The following is a 23438-nucleotide window of genomic DNA, read 5'->3' as shown; positions in this document are numbered from 1 at the left end:
GTTTTTATTGCGTGCAATCAGTCCAAATCCGCCCGACTGGAAGCTTGTCACGACCTGCAGACCCCGCCCCCTTCCCCGACTCGTTAAAAAAAATGTTAATTGTTGCGTGCAGTCCAACGTGCCCGTCGCGAAAAAAAAGAGCAAATACGTGAAAACGTGGCGTTTTTTTCCCCTCGCGTACGGTGAGTACTCACCGCGCCTCTTGGTCTTCGGAGGATGAAGGTGGTGGTGCTGAGGATGAGGAGGAGGAGGAGGAAAAAGGAGGAGGCTGTTGCTGTGCTGGTGATGATGGTGCTGAGAGGAGCCCACGCCTACACACTGTCATCATGAGTCTCCCCCCTACCACCACCGCCCACACACGAACACGCATGCACACGCACGTACACGTTGTTGTGGAAAGTAATGAAATACAAATGCAGCTACTTCCGTAAGTTCTTCCGGTATCTGTTCTCAACATGAGCATTTTGTTTCTGACGGACTTTCAATGAAAGCAGAAGTCCAATTTTCTTTGCAACTATGTGTTCTAGAAACAGTATTTTGATTAATATTGCGTTCGTGGAAAAACGACGAAAAAGAAAAATAGAGCTTTTTCTGCCATTCAAGGAGAGAGATATTTTATGCTGCAGAGGCGCCTACTGTGGACCGAAATTGACGTCAACGTGTCCCTGGCCAAGCCCAGAAAGCAGGTGAGCCACGGACACGTGGACGTCGACTTTAGTCCACAGCAGGGGGCAGAGCAGCATAAAACGTCAACTTCTTTTTCCTGCGATTTTCGCGCAGATGAGCGGTAGAGGAAATCAATAGATGGGGACCTTCTTGACAAAGATACTTAACGTGGGGTTGGGATCTGTCGGTTGAAAAAAAAAAAACAAGATTCAATACTTACCTTTCATCGGATTGTTTTATATTGGAACGCTTATGTAAACTCCTGTATGTCGGCCATTTTGTCAAATTTGGGACTGCACGAGTAGCTAAAATTAGCAAACAATAGCACACGTTTTTAAAAAATACAATAATGGCACACAAATAGCAACGTCATTCAAAGGGGACGGGTTCCAAATTGAGATAATATTGAATAAGAAAAAGTTCAGTTTTCAGTACTTTGCTTTTACATGTGGCAAATGGGTCAGAACACTCAGAAAAATGGACATTTACAAATTACCCGTTGAATAGTGTACAACAAAAAAGTTTCAGACTCTAAAACTCTCCATTCATTATCCAAACCGCTGGTCAAAAAACAAAGTCCGCATTTTTTTTTTTTTTTTTGGTGGACATTGTCTTGTTTAATACGCAACAAAATAAAATTCGTCCACGAAGACTAACTGGGAATGGGCGAAGAACAAAAGCGGAATTATTTCCCGTGTCTTGGGCATCAACAAAGGCTGCTGAAAGCACTCACTGGCACCCTCTTGTGGCCGCTCTACTCTCAGCAAGTACAGTAAATGGCATGCATGGCTGACGAAATGTTTTTCACAATCAGCTGCAACCACGTCGGTCACCTCAAATTAATATCTTAAGATACTCTTTCTATACAGTACCTACGTTTCGGAATATTAATGGGATAAGTCGCCTAGATGGTGGCATTTCATATTTAATCCTATTTTGAATTGGTCAAAGAAATATTGGCTGCTATGAACGATTTACATTGTGATAACCGTTTCAGCTGTAAAACCCAGTCCTATTTTTCAATTTCATAGCGGGCATGTTTAACAGTTGAAACTGTATTATTTTGGATTTGAGTTTATTTTGGACTGGCTAAAACTCGTGGAGTTGTTTGCTTTCCGGGCACTTATGTTAATGTAGTACAAATGAATCCTAAATTAGAGTGAGTGATAAGTTTGGGTTTATTTTGGACTGAAATTCTCAAATGCAGAGGGAGTGTTCTGCCTTTTATGAGAAATGAACAAAAGGTATTTCTTTAAAAAGATCTGTCATTGGTTTCGTAGAAATTTTATGTATCAAAACTACCAGTGGTGTCGGCTACTTGGTATCGGGGGAACATCCCTAGTACTAAAGGTTTTCTTCAACAGCGGTCTTTCATCTGTACAGTGAGCCCCTAAAATACAAATCTATCAAAATAATCAAACCTTACAAACGTCACTTGATTTGTTTTCTTTACATTGTTACAATTGGAGAATTACGTGACGTCACACGGTCCATAAGGGAGTATATTGGACGGTGAGTATGATAAAAACATGGTGAACGGTAAGATGGGCGGAAGGCCTGAAGGCAAGAAAACGGTTAAAATACAATCCGTTGCTTGGTAAGTAAAAAAAAAAAAAAAAAAAAGGAGAATGCGAGAAAAAAAAAAAGAATCTGTGGAGTATTTCTAGGGCATGGGTGCTCTTAAGGGAACCCGAGGCGGTGCACCCGGAGGCCTGGGTGGCATGGGGGGTGCTCTCTGGTAGCCAAAGGGAGGAGGGCGAGGAGGGGCGGCGCCGTAGCCCGGTGGAGGCATGGGAGGGGGCAGAGGTCCTCTCATACCGGGCGGCACGGGGTGACCTGAAGGGAGGCAGGGAGGCAAAATGTGTGAAAAAAGATAATGGGAGCGAGGAAGCAGCTGTTTTTGGACGTACCCATGGGAGGTCCGTAGGGGGCTCGGGGCGGCATGCCCATGGGTGGGGGTGGGGGCATGCCTGGAGGCAGCGGCGCACGGGCTTGATTGGAGCCCGGGGGTGCAGGAGGCGGGGGCACCATGCCGGGAGGTGCCGGAGGGGGCATGGGCATCTGAGGCATACCTAAGGGAAGCAAACGGACAACAGGGGAGAAATGTCAATATTTTCCACATGAAATTAGTTAGTCATTCAAAACGTCATGAAAGAGGAATCCGTTGGAAATCACACTGAGTGACTTCAACATTATTGATGAATTTGTTTCTAACATTGTGGAGTGCTGAGAGAAGACTTCTCTTTTCACAACAGATAAAGACTTTCAGAGGGAGAGACAGAGAGGTGGAGAGATAGGGAGAGACAAACAGCGAGAGGTCGACAATGCAAAATGACACAGTGCCACCAAGAGAGAGGCCTGGCAGACAGAGAGGGAGAGAGAAAGGAGCCAGAGTAAGAGTGAGCCAGTCAAGAGAAAAAAAAAAAAAAAAAAGAGCACGACAGACTTTCAGAGGCAATGGCAGGAAGAGAGAGAAAAACTGGAAAAGTTGGGCGGATAAGAGGGACAGAATGAGACAATCAGAAAGACAACGAGGAAGGGTGAGAAACAAAGTCAAAGAGTCAGAAAGACACAAACAGAGGGAAGGCAAGAGAGACAGCCAGAGAAAGGGAGCAAGACAAAGACCGAGAGAGAGAGAGAGAGAGAGAGAGAAAAAAGGAAGAAGAATGAGAATGAAAAAGAGAGAGAGAGAGAGAGAGAGAGAGAGTGAGAGAGAGCACGCGAGGGACAAGACAGAGCAAGAGACAGAAAGAACAGAGTGACAGCAAGACAGAGAGACAGTCAAAGAGGGAGGGTAAGACTGAGGCGGGCAGTCCCAGCAGCAGAGTCCGTTGGAAAGAGCGAGAAAGAGAAGACGACAGAGAGCCAGAGCGAGCGACTATGGCATCTCCACGGAAACACACACCTCCATGCATGGAGCCAGGCGGGAAGGGCGGCGGCCCCGCAGGGTGGCCGCCCGGCTGCGCCTGATGGTTGTGATGCATGGCCATGCCGGGCGGCATGGTCGGCATGGCCCCCGGCGGCGGCATGGGGGGGAAGACGCCGGGAGGCGGCATTCCGCCCGGCATGCCCATGCCGGCGTGTCCCATGGAGGTCAGCACGGGCGGGGGCACAGCCTGCGGGGGAGGCGCGTCGGCAAACAGCTGGTGGGGCCGGTCGGCCTGCGAGAGCGGATTCTGGGCAGCCAGCAGCCGCTCGGCGGCCGAGCCGTGCCGCTCGCCTTTGGAGTCCTTCTTAAAGGCATAAGAGACAGTGATGGGCCGGTTGCACAGGTACTGGCCGTTCATGGCCTCAATGGCGGCGTCGGACGCGTCAAAGCTGGCAAAGTTGATGAAGGCGTAGCCTTTGGAGTTGCCCGTGTCAGGGTCCCGCATGATTTTGGGCGTCTGCAGGATGACCCCAAAGGCACTGAAGGTGTCGTACAGGAGCTTCTCATCGATCTCTGAGTCCAGGTTGCCAATGAAGATGTTGGCACCCACGTCCAGGTTCTTGTTGTGTGCCGACGCCTTGTTGACTCGGATGGGCTTGCCGTACAGCTTGATCATGTTCATGATTTTGATGGCGTAGTCGGCATCTTCTTCACTCAGGAACTCCACAAAGCCATATCCTTCAGTGAAGGAGGAGGAAAAATGAAAATAAAAAGATCATTTCAATTGTAAATTGCGAATAGGCAGGGGTTCATTGTAATTTCTCAATGCAACAACACATTTTCCTCCAATATCGGTGCATACCTTGATGTTGGCCCGTCACTCTGTCTTTGGGCATGTGCGTGTTGACGACTGGACCGGCCTGCAGGAAAAGCTCCCATAATAATGGCTCGGACACTTTCTCATCCAAGCCGCCCACGTACACCGTGGCATCTGGAAAATTCAGAAAAACATCAGTTCATATGGCAAACTCTGTATGTGCCTGTGTCATAAAAGACAAGTCACATGAATATTCATAACATACCTTAGCGAGTATACCTAAAAACGTCTAAAGATTATTGAGGAAAAAATACTAACAACATTGGTTTTACATGTTTATATATAAAATCAACGCAAGAGCAGAATTGTTCCTTTTCCATCGCCGTACTTCAGTCACAAGTATCCTTGTTAGCTAACTGGCCTGCTTGGCTAACCACATCATTGAGCACGTATCTAACTCATTTACGGCTAAAAAGGAGCACCCAAGCCAATTATAAATTCCGACACTTCTACAAATAGCACTAAGTTTCATTAGACAGCGCATCGATTAAAAGTGAAGAATTAGCGGAGTGTGGAGCTGACGACTTCGGCACATGCTTAATAGCGTTAGTACAGTCGCAAAAGAATCAACCGCAAACAGAGGAGGGCCGCACAATGTACAAAAAGAAGTTAAAAGAAGCCACGGCTAGAAACAAATATCTTAATTGCAGATAGACAGTAAACGCGCACTTAAATTACCTTGGTTTCGTTCGGAAATTGGTCCCGCTGCCATGTTGAATGAACAACGGTGGGCAACCGCTTGAAGAAGACCCCTCCCTTTCCGCTTACGTACACGGAAGTTTGTACGTCATGAAAAAAAATCTGACGTTCTCAATTTAAGATACAGGCTGCGTTGCGCCAAATGTAAAGAAACTTCATTGTGGAGTTTTGTATTTGTTGTCATTTCAAGCCTTACCTCTTTCAATACCGTATATCAATATCTAGATTTTGTTCCAGCAAATGAAAGCTTATGCTAATTTAAAAAATAGATGCATTAAAAAAAAAAAACATTAAAAACGCATTGTGCATGTTTGCACACTCTAAAACAGTTCCCAAATGTCTTCATAACATTTTTGGGACATGCTTTCATCAGAAGTAGCCCAAGGATCAAAAATGAAAAGCACACTATTGAACTAGCCTTGCAGGAATTAGCCCCTTTTGAGGGGCTGGCCCAGCCTGATCAAAGTGAGCCAGCCCTCATCTCGACCCATCGATAACAATGGCTGGGAAACGCACGAAAGTCAATTTGACATGACATTGAAAGAAGGTGAAACTTTGTGTGTGTAAACATGGATCATTGTGTATTTTATTATATATAAATCTACTAAATGTATAAACAGTGAATACAAAAACGGGCATATAAAATACACACCATGATGACCTTGAGAAATCCTTTACAAAATTACCAATACTGTTCGGTTAAAAGACATCACAGAAACATCATGCACCAAAGGCAGAAGATGCAGTGGATAGAGAAAGTCTAAACACCCCTTTGCAAATGTCAGGTTTTTGCGACATACAAAAAATAGTAAGGTAAATCGTTTCAAAACTTTGTGCGGTGTAAATGTGACCTGTACCTTTTGTAAAGGGAATAAAAATAAAGGCGTTGTGAGTGCACAAGTGTGCAGGCCTTTTTTATAATTGGGCACTTGGCTTATTTCTGAATGAATTAATCACAGGCAAACTCATGTTCAATAAGTCGGCACACACCTGTCACAATTTGAAGTGCCTCCGGGTAACCCCAAACACAGTTCTGATGTTCAAGTAGGCTTTCCGTGACATTTTTGCAGTCACATCACAGCACGAGCCATGATCTGCAGGGGTGTATGGACTTTTTATATGCACTGTCGCATCAAAGAACAGAAGCAGAAATAAAACAAGAAAGCAGACAGAAATGGCTGAAGTAACATATCTCCTGCTTACCTGGACATACTGTACCCCATATGAGAGATCATACGATCATCCAAGACTTAAAGTGAGAGGCAAGGCCGGGCGTATAAAGAGGAGGAGTATTTCAGCTGCCCAATAGAGTGAGCATGACATCACCCGAATGAATGGTCGAATGTTCACTCTTTCTGCACAAACTAAAATTACCGTAGGGAATCAAACATGCCTCAAGAGTGGTCAGGGGGACGATTCAATCCTTCCTAATCTAATGTTGTGTCTGTACCACATGAGGGAAATGACTTGAGCGCGCATGCTCCCAATTTGCAATTGGATTGACTTCCCAAGGCTGCCGACTTGAATTCCCTAATCATTTTGACACGGAGAAAACAGACGGTTCAAATTAGCCGGGAAATACTGTATGTCACATTTGTAGCATGAAATGCATCATGTCCCACTCGTACCACAGGCATCCTGAACAATGCGGTGAAAATGTACATTGCGATGGCATGGAAGTCATTCCAAGTCACAAGTAAGTACTGCTACACCTGAGCTGCTGTCAGAGCTACCGAAATAAAATAAAACAATCGCACAACGTAATTTGCATGCATAATACTGCCAACCTCCTTTCTGTGCTACACTTTTCCGTCATACTAAAAGGCTCCGCGTATTTTCGCATACTGTATTTCGGCAATTGGTGGGCATGTGATTTAGGGGAGGCATTTTGGGGGATAAAAGCAAACAATGTGAATTGCGGGTTTGCGTCTTCTGGAATGAGGGCGCGGACCAAAATGAAAATGTGGAGAAATAAGGCGAAATGACAATTAGGGTTGCGGGCGCCAGGCGGAGTTCCAATCAGTTTGCCTTGCCCTCGTACAGTCAAGCGTCGCCTCTTCCCAGCAATGGTTGTGCTTTTTCTGAAATGCCCCCAAGTGCCACCAGAGGGCACCAATGTCTAATGCTTCAGTGACACGTCCCGACTGAGAGGCTACTTCACACAGTACGTACTTGATTTTCGCAACACTACTTCTTTTTTAGCTTTAGTTTTCAACTCCACGTTCACTTGACATAAATTGAACTGTAACATTGTTTAAAATGATTCCAACGAATCTGACAGACAAATGCCTTGCCTTGCAAGAGATGTCTCCCCAACAATGTACATACATTCACCATTTAAAGGCAGCTGTATGAGACAAGACAAAATAATGTCAACTCCAGGCAGCTGGTTGGCCAACTGGACAAAAACAAACGATGTCAGGCACCAAAAGGTAACACGCTACGACTCAAGGCTTGTTCTGTGGCTGGATGCCATTTCGTAGTAATCCTCGGGCGGTGTTACCCGAGGACTCTTTTAGTGCGAGGGCAGCGTGGCGGCGTTGGCGGCGCTCAGTTGGCCCACGGCTAACATCAGGATGTCCTTCTTCTCCTTGTAGTAGCGCAACTCGCGGCCGGCCAGCCGAGCCTCCTCCAGCTCGCGCTCGGTGGCCGCGAGCTCCTGGGAGACGGTGCTGGCCACGCTCTGCTCGCGGTTCACCCAGTCGGCCGCCATCTGCGTCCGCATGTCGTCGTCCAGCGCCCGGTGCGAATAGTGGGCCAGCACTTCCTGTGACACAGACCACAATTCAAGTTCAATTCGGTTAAAAATTTTAGCCATTGCCAAGTATCTTTTTTTTAGGGGTGAAAAGCAGCGCATGCCAACTGTGGTGTGCCAACTTCATTATTATCAAGAATGACAATCGCTACGGTGTGCGGCTTCCTTTTAAGATCTTATACTGGAAATTGTTCAAAGATGCTTTTCATTTTCAGGTCTCTCATCTCGGTGACAATAACTTTGTTACCTGACGGGAACACTGGCGCTCCCTCATGGCTTTCAGGCTTCCGTTCCAGTGGAGGAGCTGGAAGACGGTCATCAGCTCCTGTATGATGAACACACACACACACACACACACACACACACACACACACACACACACACACACACACACACACACACACACACACACACACACACACACACACATGCATATATGTCTTTTGCCAGATGCAAATCTGCAAGGCCCCACCTCCAAGTCCCAACCTGTTTACGAGTCGCCGTTGGTCAGTGACGCACCTGAAATTCCAGCATTGATTTGCCTTTGTTGGATTCCAGCATGAAGCGGAACGCCCCGATTCCTGTATTGGGGTTGTCGGCCTCCTCTCTGTTTCCCTGTGGAAAACGCTATTATTGGGATGTACAGAAAAGCTAGCATACTTTGCATTTTGAAATACAACAAAAAGATTGCCAACAAACACATCCAGCCCAATCTCATCCCCAACATGGACGAGGTGCCGCTCCCTTTGGACATCCCGGTGAACCACGCTGTCGAGAAGAAGGGGGCCGGCACGTTAACGATAAACACAACGGGGCGCGGGAAGTCGGCTTTTACCGTTGTGCTCGATTGCCACGGCAATGGACAAAAACGGGCAAAGTGAAGTGGCAGCGGTGCGGGAGCCGCAGGCGAACACAGCTTTACTAAGACTGGGAGGCGGCGCCGGGCAAGTGACGCCACAATTTGTGAATGGAATGAAGACGCTAGGGCCAACGTGTCTACTCGCATTGTTGTTCGAGCTTACGCAGAAATCTCTGCAGCATTTGCGAGGGGCCGCACGTCAAAGGTGGCTGACTCTGCGAATGACGCGAGGGAACCTGGCGTGTTTGACGGTGACCATGTCCACCGCTTGACATCAGCAGCCGCCGACTTACATTGAAGGAAGCCAAGGCCTCGCCGACGCTCTTCTCGATGAAGTCGTTGGTGATGCGTCGCGACGGGTGCTCGTTAAAAACGGAATTCATGAGGGCGATCTTGGCGGCGCTGCGTCGGGCCTCCGCCTTGGTGGGGCAGAACTGTAAAAATAAATAAATACATTCATAAAACATCTCGAGGCGCGTTTGCTTCGGAAAGACGAGAGTCGAGCGAAGGCTCCGTTACCTGGAAACTTCCGAAGCAGCTGCCCCCCGGGAGGCTCACGTAGCAGACGTACGGCGGGCTGCTGGCCGCCACCATCTCGTACACCACGAGCGCTCCGTTGCGCAGGTCGGCGCCGCGGCTCAGCTTCATCTGCCAGAACTCCTGTAAGGCCTCCACCACGTTCACTACGTTCAACAACGACACAGCGGCGAGGAGAAGCTTCATGAGCACAGGTGCAAAGGCACTTGGGACAGAGTACAGATACTTGTGAAAGAAAATCAATCAACTGATTCGACTCCGTCAGTGAAGTTTAAAAGAAAGTACAGGATCTGAAATGAAACTCAAAAACAAATGACTGGGACTTTGGGGAATTTTTCGGGCGCTGAAGTAAATGACAGATACTTCAGAAATGTGCTCAGCAACAGTAACAGAATATTGCACTTGGTTCCTTCCCACCACTGTGAATCATGAGGGTGTGGAGCAGCGAGAGGCGCATCTCCAGATTAGCATAAAAGTATGCAAAAGTCAGCCAAAAAAAAAAAAAAAAAAAACCCGCAGTCGTAAAATGTTTTGGATGGGCCCAGCAGCACGATACGATAGCGGTGTCAAAAGTGACAAATGATGCCGTGGCGGCAGGGTGCCAACGTGGGCGGTCCGCTCCCCTTTGGATCCAGCGTCGAGCACTTGGCTGGATGACAGTGGAAGATTTGCACCGTCAACTGCGGACTTTTCCTGAGCCTGTAATGATGATCCATATCCCTGTTATTATAATCATGATTATTATTATTCAGTGTTTGAAGCACTATGTTTGATTCCAGTCACTGGACACTTTTTATGAAGTACACCTGCAGTGACGATGCAACGCAGTTATACGCAAAGTACAACCACGGCAAAGAACACTCAACTCAACTCAACTGAGCTGCTATTTCTACAGCACTTTCAAACAACCAGCGCTGTATGCAAAGCGCTGTACATGATTCATACAACAACAAACAACAAAACGATCCATTAATAACGAGGACACACAAAAACAGTCCAACTAAAAATCAAGCCTCAGGCTGAGTCAAAAGCCAAAGAATAAAAATGAGTTTGACGACGAGTTTTCAAGATGGAACGTTCAGCGGGAGGTCATTCCAAAGGGAGGAAGCGGGCCACGGAAAAGGCTCCATCCCCACGTAGCCGCCGCTTAGTTCTCGCTACCTCTCAAGGTGTCTGGTCCGCAGACCAAGGCCACTTCAAGATTTGAAAACAAAGAATAGAATCTTCAACAAACTCTAAAATGAGCCGGTGAAGGGACGCCAGAGTAGGAGTCACGCGCTCCCTTTTACGAGGCGAGCGGGAGCAGTCTGCAGACAACTGGAGATGCTTCATGGAGGATTGGCTGACTCCGAACACAATGTATAACATTTAAAAATATGGAATATAAACAAACTTAAAACTTGAATGAAACACTAAAACATGACATTCATAATAATGATCATGAAATTGTAACTATCATTTTTGATACGCTCACTGTTGTGTGTTGTTCAAAATGACTGTAGAAGCTTATCGATCTTTCATGTAATCCCTGTTTAAGCTTCAGCAGTTAATCCGATAATGAATTAGAACACATGTTACACTGACTTGGAAATAGACCTGAAATGAGCAAAATTGGAATGAAGCTCAAAAACAAAGTGCATTTTTATAAAGAATAAAGGTTTTCTTTCCAGGATAAAAGACCTACTTTTGTAAGAACTAAGAAGATTTCAACTTTGACTTTGATATAATGATACGACTTCATCCTGGAAAAAAATGTGACTTGGTTCTCTCTCTTTGATTTGTATATTTTCATATTTTTCCTGATATCAAACAAAATTAACAATCTTGCATAAAGTACCCGAGAGTGGGATTTCAGTCCAAGTGTCGAAACAGAAAATACATTTGGCAGAGCAAAAGGTCACACTGTAGAATATTAGTTGAGAAGTTTTAAAGGAATGGACATTTATCGATTAAATTGTCAAAAGTTATTCTCTAATCTTACATGTATTTGTCAGATGATTTTTTTCAAAGGAGTAGTTAGAATTTTCATTGTTATTTTGTGTAATTCTATTTGTATTTAGTTAGTTTATTTCAGTGGTATAGTTAAAGAGATGCGTGTTGGCAAATGAGCGAAACTTGCTTAGCCATCGCACGAACATTCTTTCTCAGATTTTAATTGTGAATAACAAAGATAGCAAGAAGAAATGTATCGAAATAAAAGTAAATTTTATTTTGGGAGCAGAGTGGCGTAGAAATGAAAATGGTGTATTTGTACTCCGTTACATTAAAAGACAAAATGGTATGCGGACTCCCTCTAGTGGTATGCGACTATATCACTGAATTAAATACAGACAGACGAATGCTACCAGACATGAGAATGCATGTAGTTTTAGCCTTTTTAAAGTTTTGTCTGGGTTTTTTTTTTTACTTTTCAAATAGAGCACAGCACATGTGAAGCAGCTATTCTTCACTTGTGTTAAACTTTTAAGTGCAGAACATGTAATCACGAAGAACTGTGTTTTCAAACCACGATTAATGTACAGTATATTCTTAATGTAACTTTCGTGGGGAATACATTTTAGTTTGTTCATTATTTAAGTGCAAATGTATTCTTGTTTTTTTTTTGGATGGTACTTGGTGTAAAAAAAGTTTGAGAACAAATTTAGGGGCACACGTAGTAATTTTCATTGGCGTTAGATTTTCTAGGGGAGCGGGGGTCTTTGGAATAATTTCTCCCTGGACCCCAGAAGTTGAGAGGTCCATAAAGTGTGTTAAAAAGGTCTCTTAAAGTGCTTACCTCGCCCGTAGCCCTGCGTGTGTTTGGCAAAACTGCGGACCACCGCCTCCACCGCCTCCTTCAACACCCCCGGGTTCCCGGGGTTAGAGTGGCCAGTGGCGGGGAGACCCAGGCCAACTCCTCCGCCGCCTCCGTACAGGCTGTGGAGCTGGAGCGGCGGCGGGGGCGGCGGAGGCCCCGAGCAGGCGGCCAGCGACGGCGGCGACGGCAACAGTGGAGGGATGGGCACCGTCACTCCGGGCCGGAGAGACGACGAGGCGGAGGAGGAGCGGAGCGTTCCACTGCCGCTCGGCCCCGAACCGAATCCGATCCCCGGCTGGAGCCGCTGAGGGCGGATATGGACCGGGAGAACGTGAGATTCCATAGTCCAAACGCGACGGTCGAATCGGGTCTGGGTGCAGTCGGTACCGACCGAGCAGACGTTCGGTTGTGGTTAAACGAAAAAAAAAAGATTAAACGGAATTTAACTGGGCTTTGTCCGCCAGGAAACCCGAACTGTACTTGACTGTTCTTCTGGTCTGCATCCTGCCTGCTTGGACTGCTCGTCCAGTTGCTTTCAGGGACGCCACGTAAAACCTACAACTACATCAAAAACAATTCACACGACCTTTTTTCATTCACATGTCTCACAATAAGACAACATATCACATATCGGTTACATTGTATACGCTATTATTTAAATTGCGTAACTTTCCAACGAATAAAACATTTAGTTTCCAGGTAAATATTGACTTTGCAGATTTTTGTACATGACTTGAAGGCAGCACTGGAAAGTCGGAAATATTAGGACAAGAAATCTGAGCCCACTCTTGTTCGTTCCAGTCTGGCCTACAAATGTGCCTCCCTCACCACAACTCTACACAATGCACCATGTTTTCATTTAACAGACTACCACAACGTGACAATGGAAAATGACGATCATGGCGGTCCACCTTTGAGACTCAAAGACCGTCAACTTTGTGATGGAAAAAGCAGGAGGAAATGGGGCCTGGCCCCCTGCATAACCCCCCCCCCCCCCATGTCTATAAATGTTTATTCTTTCTGTGGTCTGGTAGCACGCCAGAGGAGGAAAGATGGAACATTGTTTTAAAGAGATCCACATTGCGATAGAGATGATGTCAATGCACATTAGGTTTCATTACATCCTCCATTTTGCCTATGTTTTGGAAATTCTGTCTCACAACATGGAATTTGGTTAGGTCGGTCTTCATGAGTTGATGCCCCAAAATGTCTTCAGAACCCATGCCTGCAAACATGAACAAACTGCCACTTGGTTTGAAGCGGAACATTTTGGGTTAACTTTGGGGTCCATCGCAAGTGGACCTTCAAAGGCAAACTTAAAAGTTCAGCCCCGGAAGACAGTTGGACTGAGGAGGACAAAACTGAAGAGCAATCTTGATGGTGAGTAGATACACCAAAAAGTGATTCACAAAAAGACAGAGGGAGTGTAAAATTTGGATTCAAAGAGAATATTTTAGGTTCGTTTTGGGCACCTTGGCATATCATCATGTTTGTTAATAATGCAGCTTTTTGTCTTTTTAGGTAAATTTTGTTCACTTGTCAGTCTGAATGGGCAACAATAGATAAGTGATTTTCCAACTTAAAGCAACAACAACAAAAGCTGCATGGAAGCGCTGTCACAATCCAAGAGTAGTTTACATTTCATATTTAGAAACATGTCCCCTCCCCCCCCAAAAAAATCATATTCACCAGATATTTAGATTATTACATGTAGTCACGTGTGCAGATTGCTTCAGATGTGTTTTGCTATAGTTGAACAGTTTTGCTCTAGCCAAGCAATCAGAAGACAGAAAGACGCTGACACCAACAAAGCGAGCAGATATTTGAAGATACAAAGGACAGATGTTGGCAACAAAATCAGCTCAGCTCACTTCAGAGCAAGCAACAGTTTGGCAAGTGGTGAACAATTCTTCTTCTTAAAAAAAAAAAAAAAGGCTTCAAGATGTGTTTATTGCCGCTCTTGGTTAAGTTTGTCATCAAACTAAAGGTCAAAGGAAGAGAACTAGACATGCATTTTTCTGCTAGCTTCACGCTAACACGCAATGTAAAACTTTGAGCAACAATATTTGAACAAAAATGGTGCAGGAAGATGGACGGTATAATTACACTTGAAGGCATATCTTCTTTATCACCACTGCCCCGCTAAGATGACTCATATCACTGCAATTACCTGGGAATAAATTAGTCCAACTTATTGGAGCAAATACTGGAATTTAGGTTGAACAGGAGGGTCCGTTGAGGCCTCCACAAATGCTAATCATTGACCAAAAGAGTAGTAACATGTCCTGCAAAAGATTCATCAGGATGAAGATGACTGGTGGGTAACCAAGCAGTAACCCAATAAAAGAAGTCATCAACATAATAAGCTACTATTTCTCGCATACTACAGCTCACGTGATTCTGTGTCCACAAGCGTATTATTGTCCAGAATTTGAAGACAATAACAAAGCACCCAGGCCAGTGCTGGACACGATAAGACCCCCCCCCCCCCACCCAGTCCCGCCTAAAAAAAAAACCCCAACATGCTGCGCATTCCCGCAATTCTCAACATCTGGCTTTCATTAAACTTTTTTCTTTTTGCCAGAGGTTTTGTTTATGAGCACATGTGGTCTCCTGGCGTTGGAAAAAAAAAAAAATCAATAGCAAAAGCTGGCCAGGAGTGCGATCCGGCAAATTAATGACTTTTTACAAGGAGCCATAAAGATAGAGAGCAAATAGGACACCTGGCAAGCAAAGGTGGAAGGTTTACGTCCACATCCTCGTCTTGTTGGAGCAATTTCATATCACGCCGCATTAGAATTAAGCAAGGAAGGCCATAGAAAACAAACTTTGTGACGACTACTGGTCTCATTTGTAAATGTTGTACGACACTAAGAACTTATTCAATGGCGGCCATTTTGCAACCCTCTCTCCCACGTGAGAAAAACATAAAAGATATAAAAATACGCACCTGGCAATGATGGTCTGGAGTCTTAAACTAAGAACCATTGAAAGGCATTCTCAAATAAAACGGGATTTAGCGTTTTTACGTGATCATCATTGCCATCGCACGGTAGCAGTATATTTACAGGAGCAGATTTTATCGAGCACTTGTGAGAGGAATAATCACTTGTTTTCAAATGAATGATAACGCCACCGTGCATCAATATGAGAAAACTTGTCAGAATTCACATTTTCAAAATGCTTTCACTCAAGCCCTCATGACAGCTGAAATGGCCCAAATGAAGAAAAAAAAATCTGAAGTCAGCGATGAGGAAATGATGCAAGGTGTTTGTTTGCAAGCTGATGTGGCAGGACGAAACGTACTGGCCTCTGCGTCATCGTTCACCGACAAGTCATCAAGTGTTTGGTTCAGTCAGCACGATAACACAACTCCAAACCCTCCCACACGTGTGTGCACGCGCACTCGTGCACACACACACACACACACACACACACACACACATGCAAACATGCAGACATACACACCGTTGGACTTTGGCTCTCTTTGGCCAACTGGCACTCAGAGCAACAAGGGTCACAACAATGTTTTGTCAGCACCGCAAAGCATCCAATGGCATTTGGATGTCCATCATCTTGTCCAATCGCAATCAGGAGCACGCAGCGCTGCCCCCCCACCCGACCGAGGGGCTATAAGAAGGGTTCCAAGCCGGCAAGTAGCCACCATCAACCGGTCCAGATCTTCCTGTGCTACAGGTGCGCTTCATTCTGCTCGTCATCCAGATTGATCTCATTGGTCGGCGAGTATTCTCACACTATGATTCTGATGGGTTATTCTCTTGTGGTAAATTCTTCAAAAGGACGCATGTGAAAAGAAGGCGGCCAAAAATTGCGCAGATGATCATATGAATGTAAATCTCACGAGAGTTGTTGTGATGATTAAGACTTGTGTCAATCCAAATGTTAAAACAGGACCAGAAATCTCACCAAACCCGCGCAGGTTAAAATAAGAGGACTACGAATCCCAGCGGGGTTGCATTGGCTTGACCAAAAACCAATTTGTTTGTTCCCAGACCTCACCCAATCTGCAACCATGAAAGTCATCATCGCCGCCTTTGTTGTGATCGCACTGGCTCAAGGTAGTTTCACCCGAACATCGCTAGCATCTTTTGACGAAGCAAAAAAAAAAAAAAAAAAAAAAAAAGGCACCCACTAAAATGCGCTGGCTTACGCAGGGAGCCTCGCCGTGGACGCCACCGAGATGGAAATGATCGGCCAGAAATTCGAGGAGATCAAGAACAAAATGACGGAAGAGCTGAGCAAGATGATCAACACTCAGGAGCTGGGCAGCCAGGCTCAGTGAGTACAAACGAAACGCAGGTGGCCCGTCCCTCGGGGCGGGAGGCGCTGACCTCCTCCGTGCGTGTCGCAGGGCCTTCCTGGAGCAGCAGAGGAACCAGTTTGAGCCCATGATGACCAAGGTCCAGGAGCAGATGAAGGCGGCTGCCGCCAGCATGCAGGAGCAGCTGGAGCCCATGACCACCAACTTCCAGGCACAGATGCAGCCCATGGTGCTGAAGTTCCAGGAGCAGATGGAGGCCATCCTCAGGCAGTTGACTGAGCAGGCCAAGGCCATGACCAACTAAAGCTTCCGCCATCATGGACTGACTTCCTTCTGGACTCCGGACGTCTTTCTGTACCTTTTGTGAAAGGGAGGACTTGGTCCCCAAAACAAACTAAGGAAGTGCAATAAAAGCTTCAAACACAGCCGCGTGGCCCCTTTTCCTCACCGAGTCGTTGACTCGACGCAGTGTCAATTGAGGTGGGGGGAGGGGGGGTGGGGAGGCTTTTAGACACTCAAAACATGTTAGGGTTTTTTCAACAACAAAACCTACACAAGGACAACGTGTTAACTGCTCAAACCATTTCAATGCTGTTGGAAAAAAAAAAGCCTCCCACAAATAGAGGACTTCTTTCATCTCTCAAACAGTACATGTACATTTTTGGCTTCAAAAATACACGGGGGGGGGGAGGGGGAATCAGCGGGTGCATCGCCCACTTGAACAAATAGGCTAAATGACTCCCGTCAAATAAATGCCTCTCATTGCTATCAAGAAAAACATACAAGTAGTTGAATATGTAGATTTTTTTTTTGTCCATTAATACAAAAACGATGCTCGGTTAAAATTAAATAAAGATTGGCACAGGGTGCAATCGTTCACACCAGTAAACGTGAAGAAAAATAAACACCTCCCTCAAATAGACTCCTCCCTTTTTTTTGCCCAAAGAAAAATTGAATGTGACGTAGATTTGTGGGAGTCTTTTCGCGGGTAAAAACCTCTGCGCAGGGGGGCTTGGCCATTTCAACACGTCACCAATTCAAACAAATAAAAAAAGGGCCCACAAACAGTGCGAGAACGTTTAGTCAATAAGCACATCGAGAAAAAAAAAAAAAAAGGCTTGACTTATCAAAGCTCAAACATTTCAAATGGGTACAAATACATATAAAATGGCACAAAAGACTCACTTTAAAACTCCATAGAAAAATATTTCTGTCATTTAATTTGGCGAATGACATTTATGGTCATTTTCATTTTCTTTTGATTTCATATTTTATGCTTTGCTCGCTCGTGTGCTTCCCCCCCCCTCTGATTTTTGTTGTTGTTTTGTATATTCTGTTGTTGATGATTCCGATTTGTCCTCATCAGCTCACGATGTTTTCTATCGACTTGGATGTGTTCGACTTGGCTCCTTCACGGCCATCGGTTGCATCATACCTTGACGACGCTCTCATTCTGATGAGAAAAAAAAATCACAAAATGCATCCCAGAAAAAAAAAGAAGAAAAAAACCCTTCCACGCTCGATCCTTTAACACCATGCGTGCGTCTTTCCTACAAAGGCTGCCTTGTAGACGGCGGGCGCCCTACCTCGGGTTTGATGGGTGGAGCTTCAGTAAGCCTTTTGGGACGACTCCTTGGCCTGATGAGCCTGAAGGACGGCCACGGCCTCGTCCACCTGCAAGGACCAACAAGCCATTGATCTCCTCGGGTGTTTCAACCCCCATACGAGCCCCTTAACTGATTCTCGCGTCCTTTTGCTTACTCAACAGCAGTGCTTAACTGAAACCCCGCCTCTCGCTCGGCCTTCTCTCTGTAGCAACCTGCTTCTTCCTTGACTGTTTTCTACCTTTTTATGGTTGCGCCAACTCAACTGAACCCACTGGAGACGCTTCACGGAGGATTGGCATGACAGTCAAGTGCGTGACGGTCATCCACCGGGCGATGTGACGAAGGCACGAAGGGCCGTATTCTCACAGTGCTCACCGGAGAAGGGAGAGGCTTGACTCGAGCCAGCAATTTGCCGGTCCAATTTCAACTCAGGGTCCAGTTGAAAACCCACATTCGAGACGATAAAGGTGATAGAGTACAATTTGTTGCATGTGAAGCCTCAAAAGACGATACAAGCTCATCGTTTAAAGTCGTACGTAAAATGAACATGGCCAACTGCCATTTTTGTATTGTATTTTTTTTTAGATGGTCCAGTACAAGTCGGTTTTGGCCGCATGACACGGTTGCGGACCGTGCTTAAGAGTGGCTCACCTTGGACGTGAGCGACTCCGGGGACTCCAGCATGTGGAGCAGCTCCGAGTTGTCGATCTCCAGTAACATGCCTGTGATCTTCCCCGCCAGGTCTTGATGCATGCTCTGGATGAGCGGGAACAAACACTCACCTGGAAGGGAAAGAGAGGATGTTGATTTGGAAAGCAGGCGATAGACCAGATGGGCAAACGGTGGAAAAAAAATCACATTCATCTTCCGAGGACCCCCGAGAAGCGGACCTCATCAAAAGCAGGCCGCATCAAAACACAAGGACCGACTCCGCGGGAGTTTACGGGCGTGGCTTCTCCAGAACGTTATTCCTCGCTCGACTCACGATGGAAATGGCGGCTAAGAAATTTCACATCGGTAAGTGACTTCGGGGGTACCTGTCAGTTTGTCTTTGAAGGACCAAGAAAGGAAAACCAAAAGAACCTCAAATGGTTGCGTGAGAAGAAAATGACAAAACTTTCCGTTTATAGACGCGACTATGAAATGTCATTTTCTGAGGTGAAACCGTCTCCGGGGGGCAACTTTTCCCAAAACGTACAGCGGGTAGAAGCAGTGCGCAGACTTGACTGTGCGGGCTTACCCAACATCTGCTTTTGCTCCAGTGGGGGAGCGGAAGCCAACACGGAGGCTGTTAGGGGCTTCGGAGTGTGGCCGGCAGGCTGAGGAGGGAAAAAGAAGCAGGAAATGAACGGGCGGCAAATATAGATGTGTGGACACCACACGACAAACATGATCTCCTTCAGGGGGTGTCAAAGTCATTGTGGCCACAGGCTACATCCTAGTGAAGGAGTCCCACAGAGCATCGTTGCACGCCCCCGCCCTTTCTTGTTGTATACGGCCTATGTTTCGACAAATACGATGCCAAGGGAAGCGGTGGCGTGAAAATATTTGAGGGTACAACTATTATCCTCTTTCTATTCAGGGATTTGGGTGAAAGTGTGAAAAGTGAACCGCAACTCAACTCTACTCAACTCAAGGGTGTATTTCTTGAGCACTTTCAAAGCACCACGGCTGTCGACAAAGTGCTGGACGAGGAACCGTTTTTGGGGGCCAAATTTGGAAGTCTTTATTGGGTCTTGGTCTTGACACTCGTGGTCCAGTTGTGTTTCAAGGTCGTATTTTACCTGTGTATGCGGCATGGGGTTCAAAGGGCTGCGGATTGCCGCCCCGTACTTGTATTGAGGAACCGCGCAGACGGGGGAGAGCGGGGACTCGGCTCGGGGGCTCAGACTCTGGGACGCTGCAAGGACAGAGATTTTGAACCAGGTGGGACTTTTCGGACCGTGCAATGAATGAGGACTGACCGGCGCGCCGGGCGGAGAGCCCACGGGGTCCCTGGGAGGCGAGGCGCCTCGAAGCCAAATCGGGAGGGCTCGGCGCCGAGGTCCGCACGGAGGCGGCCGGGTTCTGGTAGTCTAGGCAAGAACGTGTTGCAGTGTGAAACGCGAAACATGAATGGGAGCGACTCAGCAAGTGTGACTGGCGGACGAAGCACAAGAGAGGTCGTCGAGTCTTTTTATTGGCCGCTAACCGGGAAGCGGACCGTTGTGGCCCCTCCCGGGTGAGCCGCTGGAGTCACATGACTTTACTCCAAATGGCTTGGTTTAAATTTCGGAAAGACTGAAAAACTTGGTGGCCGTGAGCCCGACTTGAGTTTTTTTTGAAGTGAATGTCAAACTGTATGAGCTTGTGGTAAGCGGGTACCTGCCGTGGCCCAGCGAGGGTTCGGACACAGCTGCGCCACCTGGGCAGCTGGCGCAAAGTAAGCGGCGTTACGGTTCTGCGCCTGAGGAATGGGAGCTATGAAGTAAGCCGGGGGCGGCGCCGCCTGGTAAGGGTTGACGACCTGGTTGGGCACGGGCCGAGCGTTGGTCATGCGTTGGATGTACTGGCGCGTCAGGTAGGCCTGCCGCTCCTCCTTCCTTTGGGCCAGCGCCACGTACAGCGGCTTGGTGGCCACGATGTGGCCGTTCATCTCCGCCACCGCCTTGCCCGCCTCCTCCGGGGACGAGAAGCAGACGAAGCCGAAGCCTTTGCTGCGCCCGCCCTGCGTCATCACCTGGACACATCGCAGCCCGGTCGGCAACCGGGCGACGCGCCAAAAATGGCCGCGGACGTACCTTGGCGCTGGTTATGATGCCGAAGGGCTCAAATTCTTTCCGCAAGCACTCGTCATCAATGCTGTCGTCGAGGTTCTTCACGTACAAGTTGACACCCTGCAGGGCAAAATCGGACGCCGTCACGCCACACGGTGAGCCGTTCATCGGATCGCGTTGACGACGTTAGCATCTAAGGCCAACGACGCGAGCATTTGGGATTTTATCCCCTCTGTATTTCTGAAGAGTCGTGAAACTGGACAACCCGGAGGGCAAAATCGGACGCGCTCACCGTTTGCTTGGTTGAAAACTGACCTGGTAACGCGAGATGCGATCTTGCTTCATCTGCTCAAACTTGCGCTTCAACTCGGCCTGCCGCTCCACCTTCTTTTGGGCGCGGCTGACGTAGATATTCCTGCCGTGGAATTCCTTCCCGTTCATTTCATCGACTGCCTAGGGAAGCGAAAGGTGGCCATCAAATGGACACAAGACCCACGCGGGGGGTGACGACCTCGAGTATTTGCGAGAAAAAGCAAAAAAATTAATCGTCAATCGAGCGTATGCGACCGGTGCCCGCCGTTTTGTTTTACCTTCTGGGCATCCTCGTGCCTGGCGAAGCTGACAAAGCCGAAGCCTCGACACGAGCCGTGCTCGTCCATCATCACGCGGGCACTGGTGGTGTTTCCTAGGGCGCCACAGGGAGAGTCCGGTATCGAGTCGAGGCCTTGGCGACGCCGTGGCCGGCACATGACTGACCGTATGTCCTGAAGATGTCCCTCAGCGTGTCGTCGTCCACGTCGTCGCCAAAGTTCTTCACGTAGACGTTGGTAAACTCCTTGGCTCGGACCGCCAGCTCGGCCTCGCGCTCTTTGCGGGATTTGAAGTGACCCACAAATCTGTTTTGATGGAATTCAACGTGGATAAGATGGACAAAACGTCCAGAAAAAACTGGGCGCCCTCCTCTCACAACACTGCCCCTGACTAGCCCCGAATAAAGTGAAGCTTTTCTGCCGCAAGGTCCGAAATCTGTGTTTTTGAGACACCTCGCCTGAGAAGGCGTGTGAATTTTAAACGCATAGCGCTAACGTCGTTTCACGATGAAACACGGGGGGCTTAAAATTGCGAGGTTGGAAGCTACGCCGGCTCGAAAAACAGGGCAGAACACAATGGCGGCCGAAAAGGGACACGTTGAATTGTTGGTCAGTCAAAGAACGTACATTTTTCGCTCTTTGATAAGCTTGCCGTTCATCTCCGCGATGGCTCTCTCGGCCGCCTCCTGAGTCTCAAAGTGCACAAAGCCGTAGCCTTTGGAGCCGTTCTCGTCGCACACCACCTACGGCAGAATGGAAGTAGTCAGCAACACCGCTGCACTTCCGGTGCCAAGTGGCCACCGGGGAAAATTGAGCTTTCCATGTTAGGAGAAGGAAGAAGGAAGAAAAAGGGTTGGAAGCGCCAGTGGGGCGTTCATATGTTCAATGTGTGCCTTTAAAGGGCGTGGCCAAGTGAGTGCCATCGGAAGCTGCGGAGACATTCCTTGCAGTCGCTCTCGTTTGTCACAGTAAGAAATCAAAAGTGCCGCTGGCGACTTGGTGAGAGATTGCGCCGTACCTTGCCGGACAAGATGTTGCCGAAGAAGGAGAAAATGTCGTACAGGACATTGTTGTCGATGGAGCGGTCCAAGTTCTTGATGAAGACGTTGCCCACGCCGCTCTTCCTCAGCGAAGGGTCCCGCTGCCACCACATGATGCGCATGGGCTGACCCTTGATCAGGTCGAAGTTCATCGTGTCCAGCGCGTGTTCGGCTGCGGGAGAAAAAAAAATAAAGGGGTCTACAGGAAAAATGCAGGGGGACCACGCTGTTCTTCATTCATTCATTTTCCAGTCATTGAACTTGTGCTTGGATCGTGACTTTTTGGGCGTACGGCTCTATCGGTCAAACGCCACACCGGAAGCCCGGGGCGAGACTCAAACCCAGAACCCGTAGACTGTGAAGCACACATGCCGACCGCGTCGCTAAATCAGCAGGGAGGGATGAGGTTTGTGTTCTTAGGTGATTATTCTGATCTGATTTACCGTCTGCAAGCTGCTGGAAGTTGACACACGCGTATCCCAGCGAGCGCCCGGTCATCATGTCTCGACACACGCGGATGGACAAAATGATCCCTACTCGGCTCAGTCGTTCATAAAGGATGGCTTCCGTCACGTCCGCGTGCAAATCGCCAACGTACAGCGCGGCCATGGTTGGCCACCGACAAAAACGGATTTTTTTTTAGGGGCTGGGAGTGAAAACGTTTCCGTTTTCCACCAAGCACGGCTCCAGGGTTTTGAGAAAAGAATTCATCAATATCTCCTCAAATATATCAAATCAAATGCTGGAGGGGCAGGGATTTCCGATGGGGCTCGAGCACCCCTGACCTCCGAGCTAGCGCCGTCCCTGTTTCCCACAGGGTTAAAGTATGGGACCCGGGCGCGAATTTGCGGTGCCAGATGAAAGCGCCGACCGGCGTTTGTATATTTTGGATTTCGTGACTCCCAGTTGTCAAGAGTCGCCCGGACCATGTGACCGACGCTCGTCTCAATCGTCACATAAATTAAAAAATCACCTCACCGTGGATTGAGGCAGCCGGCGCTTTATTACAACGTGAAAAAGTAACACAGAGCGATGTGCGTGACAGCGGCCCGGGCGTCATCCGACGTCGTCTTTTGCGTTCGTCGAACTTTTCTGACGAATTGA

At 47.4% G+C, this 23438-nt stretch overlaps 5 protein-coding genes across 6 annotated transcripts in view; 1 reads left to right on the top strand and 4 right to left on the bottom strand.

Moving 5' to 3' along the window:
• LOC109514560 (synaptic vesicle glycoprotein 2A-like) overlaps positions 1-344 on the bottom strand; it is an 8822-nt gene extending 8478 nt beyond the window's left edge. Inside the window, exon 1 of the mRNA XM_019867768.1 lies at positions 195-344. The gene's annotated coding sequence lies outside the window, so the exon portion shown is untranslated. The remainder of the gene's footprint in view (positions 1-194) is intronic.
• Positions 345-2268: 1924 nt separating this feature from the next.
• Positions 2269-5188, bottom strand: sf3b4 (splicing factor 3b, subunit 4). Its single transcript, XM_019867829.1, has 5 exons — positions 5091-5188; positions 4398-4526; positions 3572-4273; positions 2577-2738; positions 2269-2502 (listed from the first exon to the last, which is right to left on the bottom strand). The coding sequence occupies exons 1-5, from the start codon at positions 5122-5124 to the stop codon at positions 2330-2332; spliced, it is 1200 nt and encodes a 399-aa protein (XP_019723388.1). The 5' UTR covers positions 5125-5188; the 3' UTR covers positions 2269-2329.
• Positions 5189-5673: 485 nt separating this feature from the next.
• On the bottom strand, positions 5674-13031 carry lix1l (limb and CNS expressed 1 like). Of its 2 annotated transcripts, none has more exons than XM_019867843.1 (6): positions 12039-13031; positions 9245-9408; positions 9019-9159; positions 8386-8493; positions 8114-8191; positions 5674-7878 (listed from the first exon to the last, which is right to left on the bottom strand). In XM_019867843.1, exons 1-6 carry the CDS (start codon positions 12400-12402, stop codon positions 7627-7629), a joined length of 1107 nt encoding a protein of 368 aa, XP_019723402.1. In that variant the 5' UTR covers positions 12403-13031; the 3' UTR covers positions 5674-7626. The 2 variants fall into 2 exon arrangements, with proteins under 2 accessions (XP_019723402.1, XP_019723403.1); XM_019867844.1 differs by having other exon boundaries at positions 8386-8481; positions 12039-13027.
• A 2465-nt stretch (positions 13032-15496) lies between these two features.
• On the top strand, positions 15497-16766 carry LOC109514623 (type-4 ice-structuring protein LS-12-like). Its single transcript, XM_019867899.1, has 4 exons — positions 15497-15755; positions 16073-16138; positions 16235-16358; positions 16432-16766. Exons 1-4 carry the CDS (start codon positions 15512-15514, stop codon positions 16643-16645), a joined length of 648 nt encoding a protein of 215 aa, XP_019723458.1. The 5' UTR covers positions 15497-15511; the 3' UTR covers positions 16646-16766.
• Positions 16767-17388: 622 nt separating this feature from the next.
• LOC109514648 (polyadenylate-binding protein 1-like) lies at positions 17389-23170 on the bottom strand. Its single transcript, XM_019867935.1, has 14 exons — positions 22778-23170; positions 22313-22506; positions 21922-22037; positions 21461-21600; positions 21295-21389; positions 21020-21157; positions 20729-20824; positions 20287-20667; positions 19913-20015; positions 19733-19848; positions 19189-19267; positions 18600-18730; positions 17874-18015; positions 17389-17794 (listed from the first exon to the last, which is right to left on the bottom strand). The coding sequence occupies exons 1-13, from the start codon at positions 22941-22943 to the stop codon at positions 17950-17952; spliced, it is 1821 nt and encodes a 606-aa protein (XP_019723494.1). The 5' UTR covers positions 22944-23170; the 3' UTR covers positions 17389-17794; positions 17874-17949.
• Positions 23171-23438: the final 268 nt, after the last annotated feature.

The sequence above is a fragment of the Hippocampus comes genome, unplaced genomic scaffold (genome assembly GCF_001891065.2).
Source record: "Hippocampus comes isolate QL1 unplaced genomic scaffold, H_comes_QL1_v1.1 scaffold207, whole genome shotgun sequence".
Classification (NCBI taxonomy): domain Eukaryota; kingdom Metazoa; phylum Chordata; class Actinopteri; order Syngnathiformes; family Syngnathidae; genus Hippocampus; species Hippocampus comes.
Note: the sequence above shows the minus strand (reverse complement) of the source record. Positions and strands in the feature narration are given on the sequence as shown.

Bases quoted from the DNA above. Each gene is read 5' to 3' on its own strand.
- sf3b4 (XM_019867829.1), bottom strand. From the start codon at position 5,124: ATGGCAGCGGGACCAATTTCCGAACGAAACCAAG. The intron at 4,527-5,090 runs GTAATTTAAGTG...TGAATTTTCCAG, and splicing joins AATTTCCGAACGAAACCAAG to ATGCCACGGTGTACGTGGGC. The intron at 2,503-2,576 runs GTACGTCCAAAA...GCCTCCCTTCAG, and splicing joins CCCCTACGGACCTCCCATGG to GTCACCCCGTGCCGCCCGGT.
- lix1l (XM_019867843.1), bottom strand. From the start codon at position 12,402: ATGGAATCTCACGTTCTCCCGGTCCATATCCGCCCTCAGCGGCTCCAG. The intron at 8,494-9,018 runs GTAAGTCGGCGG...TCCCAATAATAG, and splicing joins AGGCCTTGGCTTCCTTCAAT to CGTTTTCCACAGGGAAACAG. The intron at 7,879-8,113 runs GTAACAAAGTTA...TCTGTGTCACAG, and splicing joins AGCGCCAGTGTTCCCGTCAG to GAAGTGCTGGCCCACTATTC.
- LOC109514623 (XM_019867899.1), top strand. From the start codon at position 15,512: ATGCAGACATACACACCGTTGGACTTTGGCTCTCTTTGGCCAACTGGC. The intron at 15,756-16,072 runs GTGCGCTTCATT...GTTTGTTCCCAG, and splicing joins CAGATCTTCCTGTGCTACAG to ACCTCACCCAATCTGCAACC. The intron at 16,139-16,234 runs GTAGTTTCACCC...TGGCTTACGCAG, and splicing joins TGTGATCGCACTGGCTCAAG to GGAGCCTCGCCGTGGACGCC.
- LOC109514648 (XM_019867935.1), bottom strand. From the start codon at position 22,943: ATGGCCGCGCTGTACGTTGGCGATTTGCACGCGGACGTGACGGAAGCC. The intron at 20,016-20,286 runs GTTTGACATTCA...CTAGACTACCAG, and splicing joins GCTTACCACAAGCTCATACA to AACCCGGCCGCCTCCGTGCG. The intron at 18,731-19,188 runs GTAAGCCCGCAC...TTTCCCTTCCAG, and splicing joins GGAGCAAAAGCAGATGTTGG to GTGAGTGTTTGTTCCCGCTC.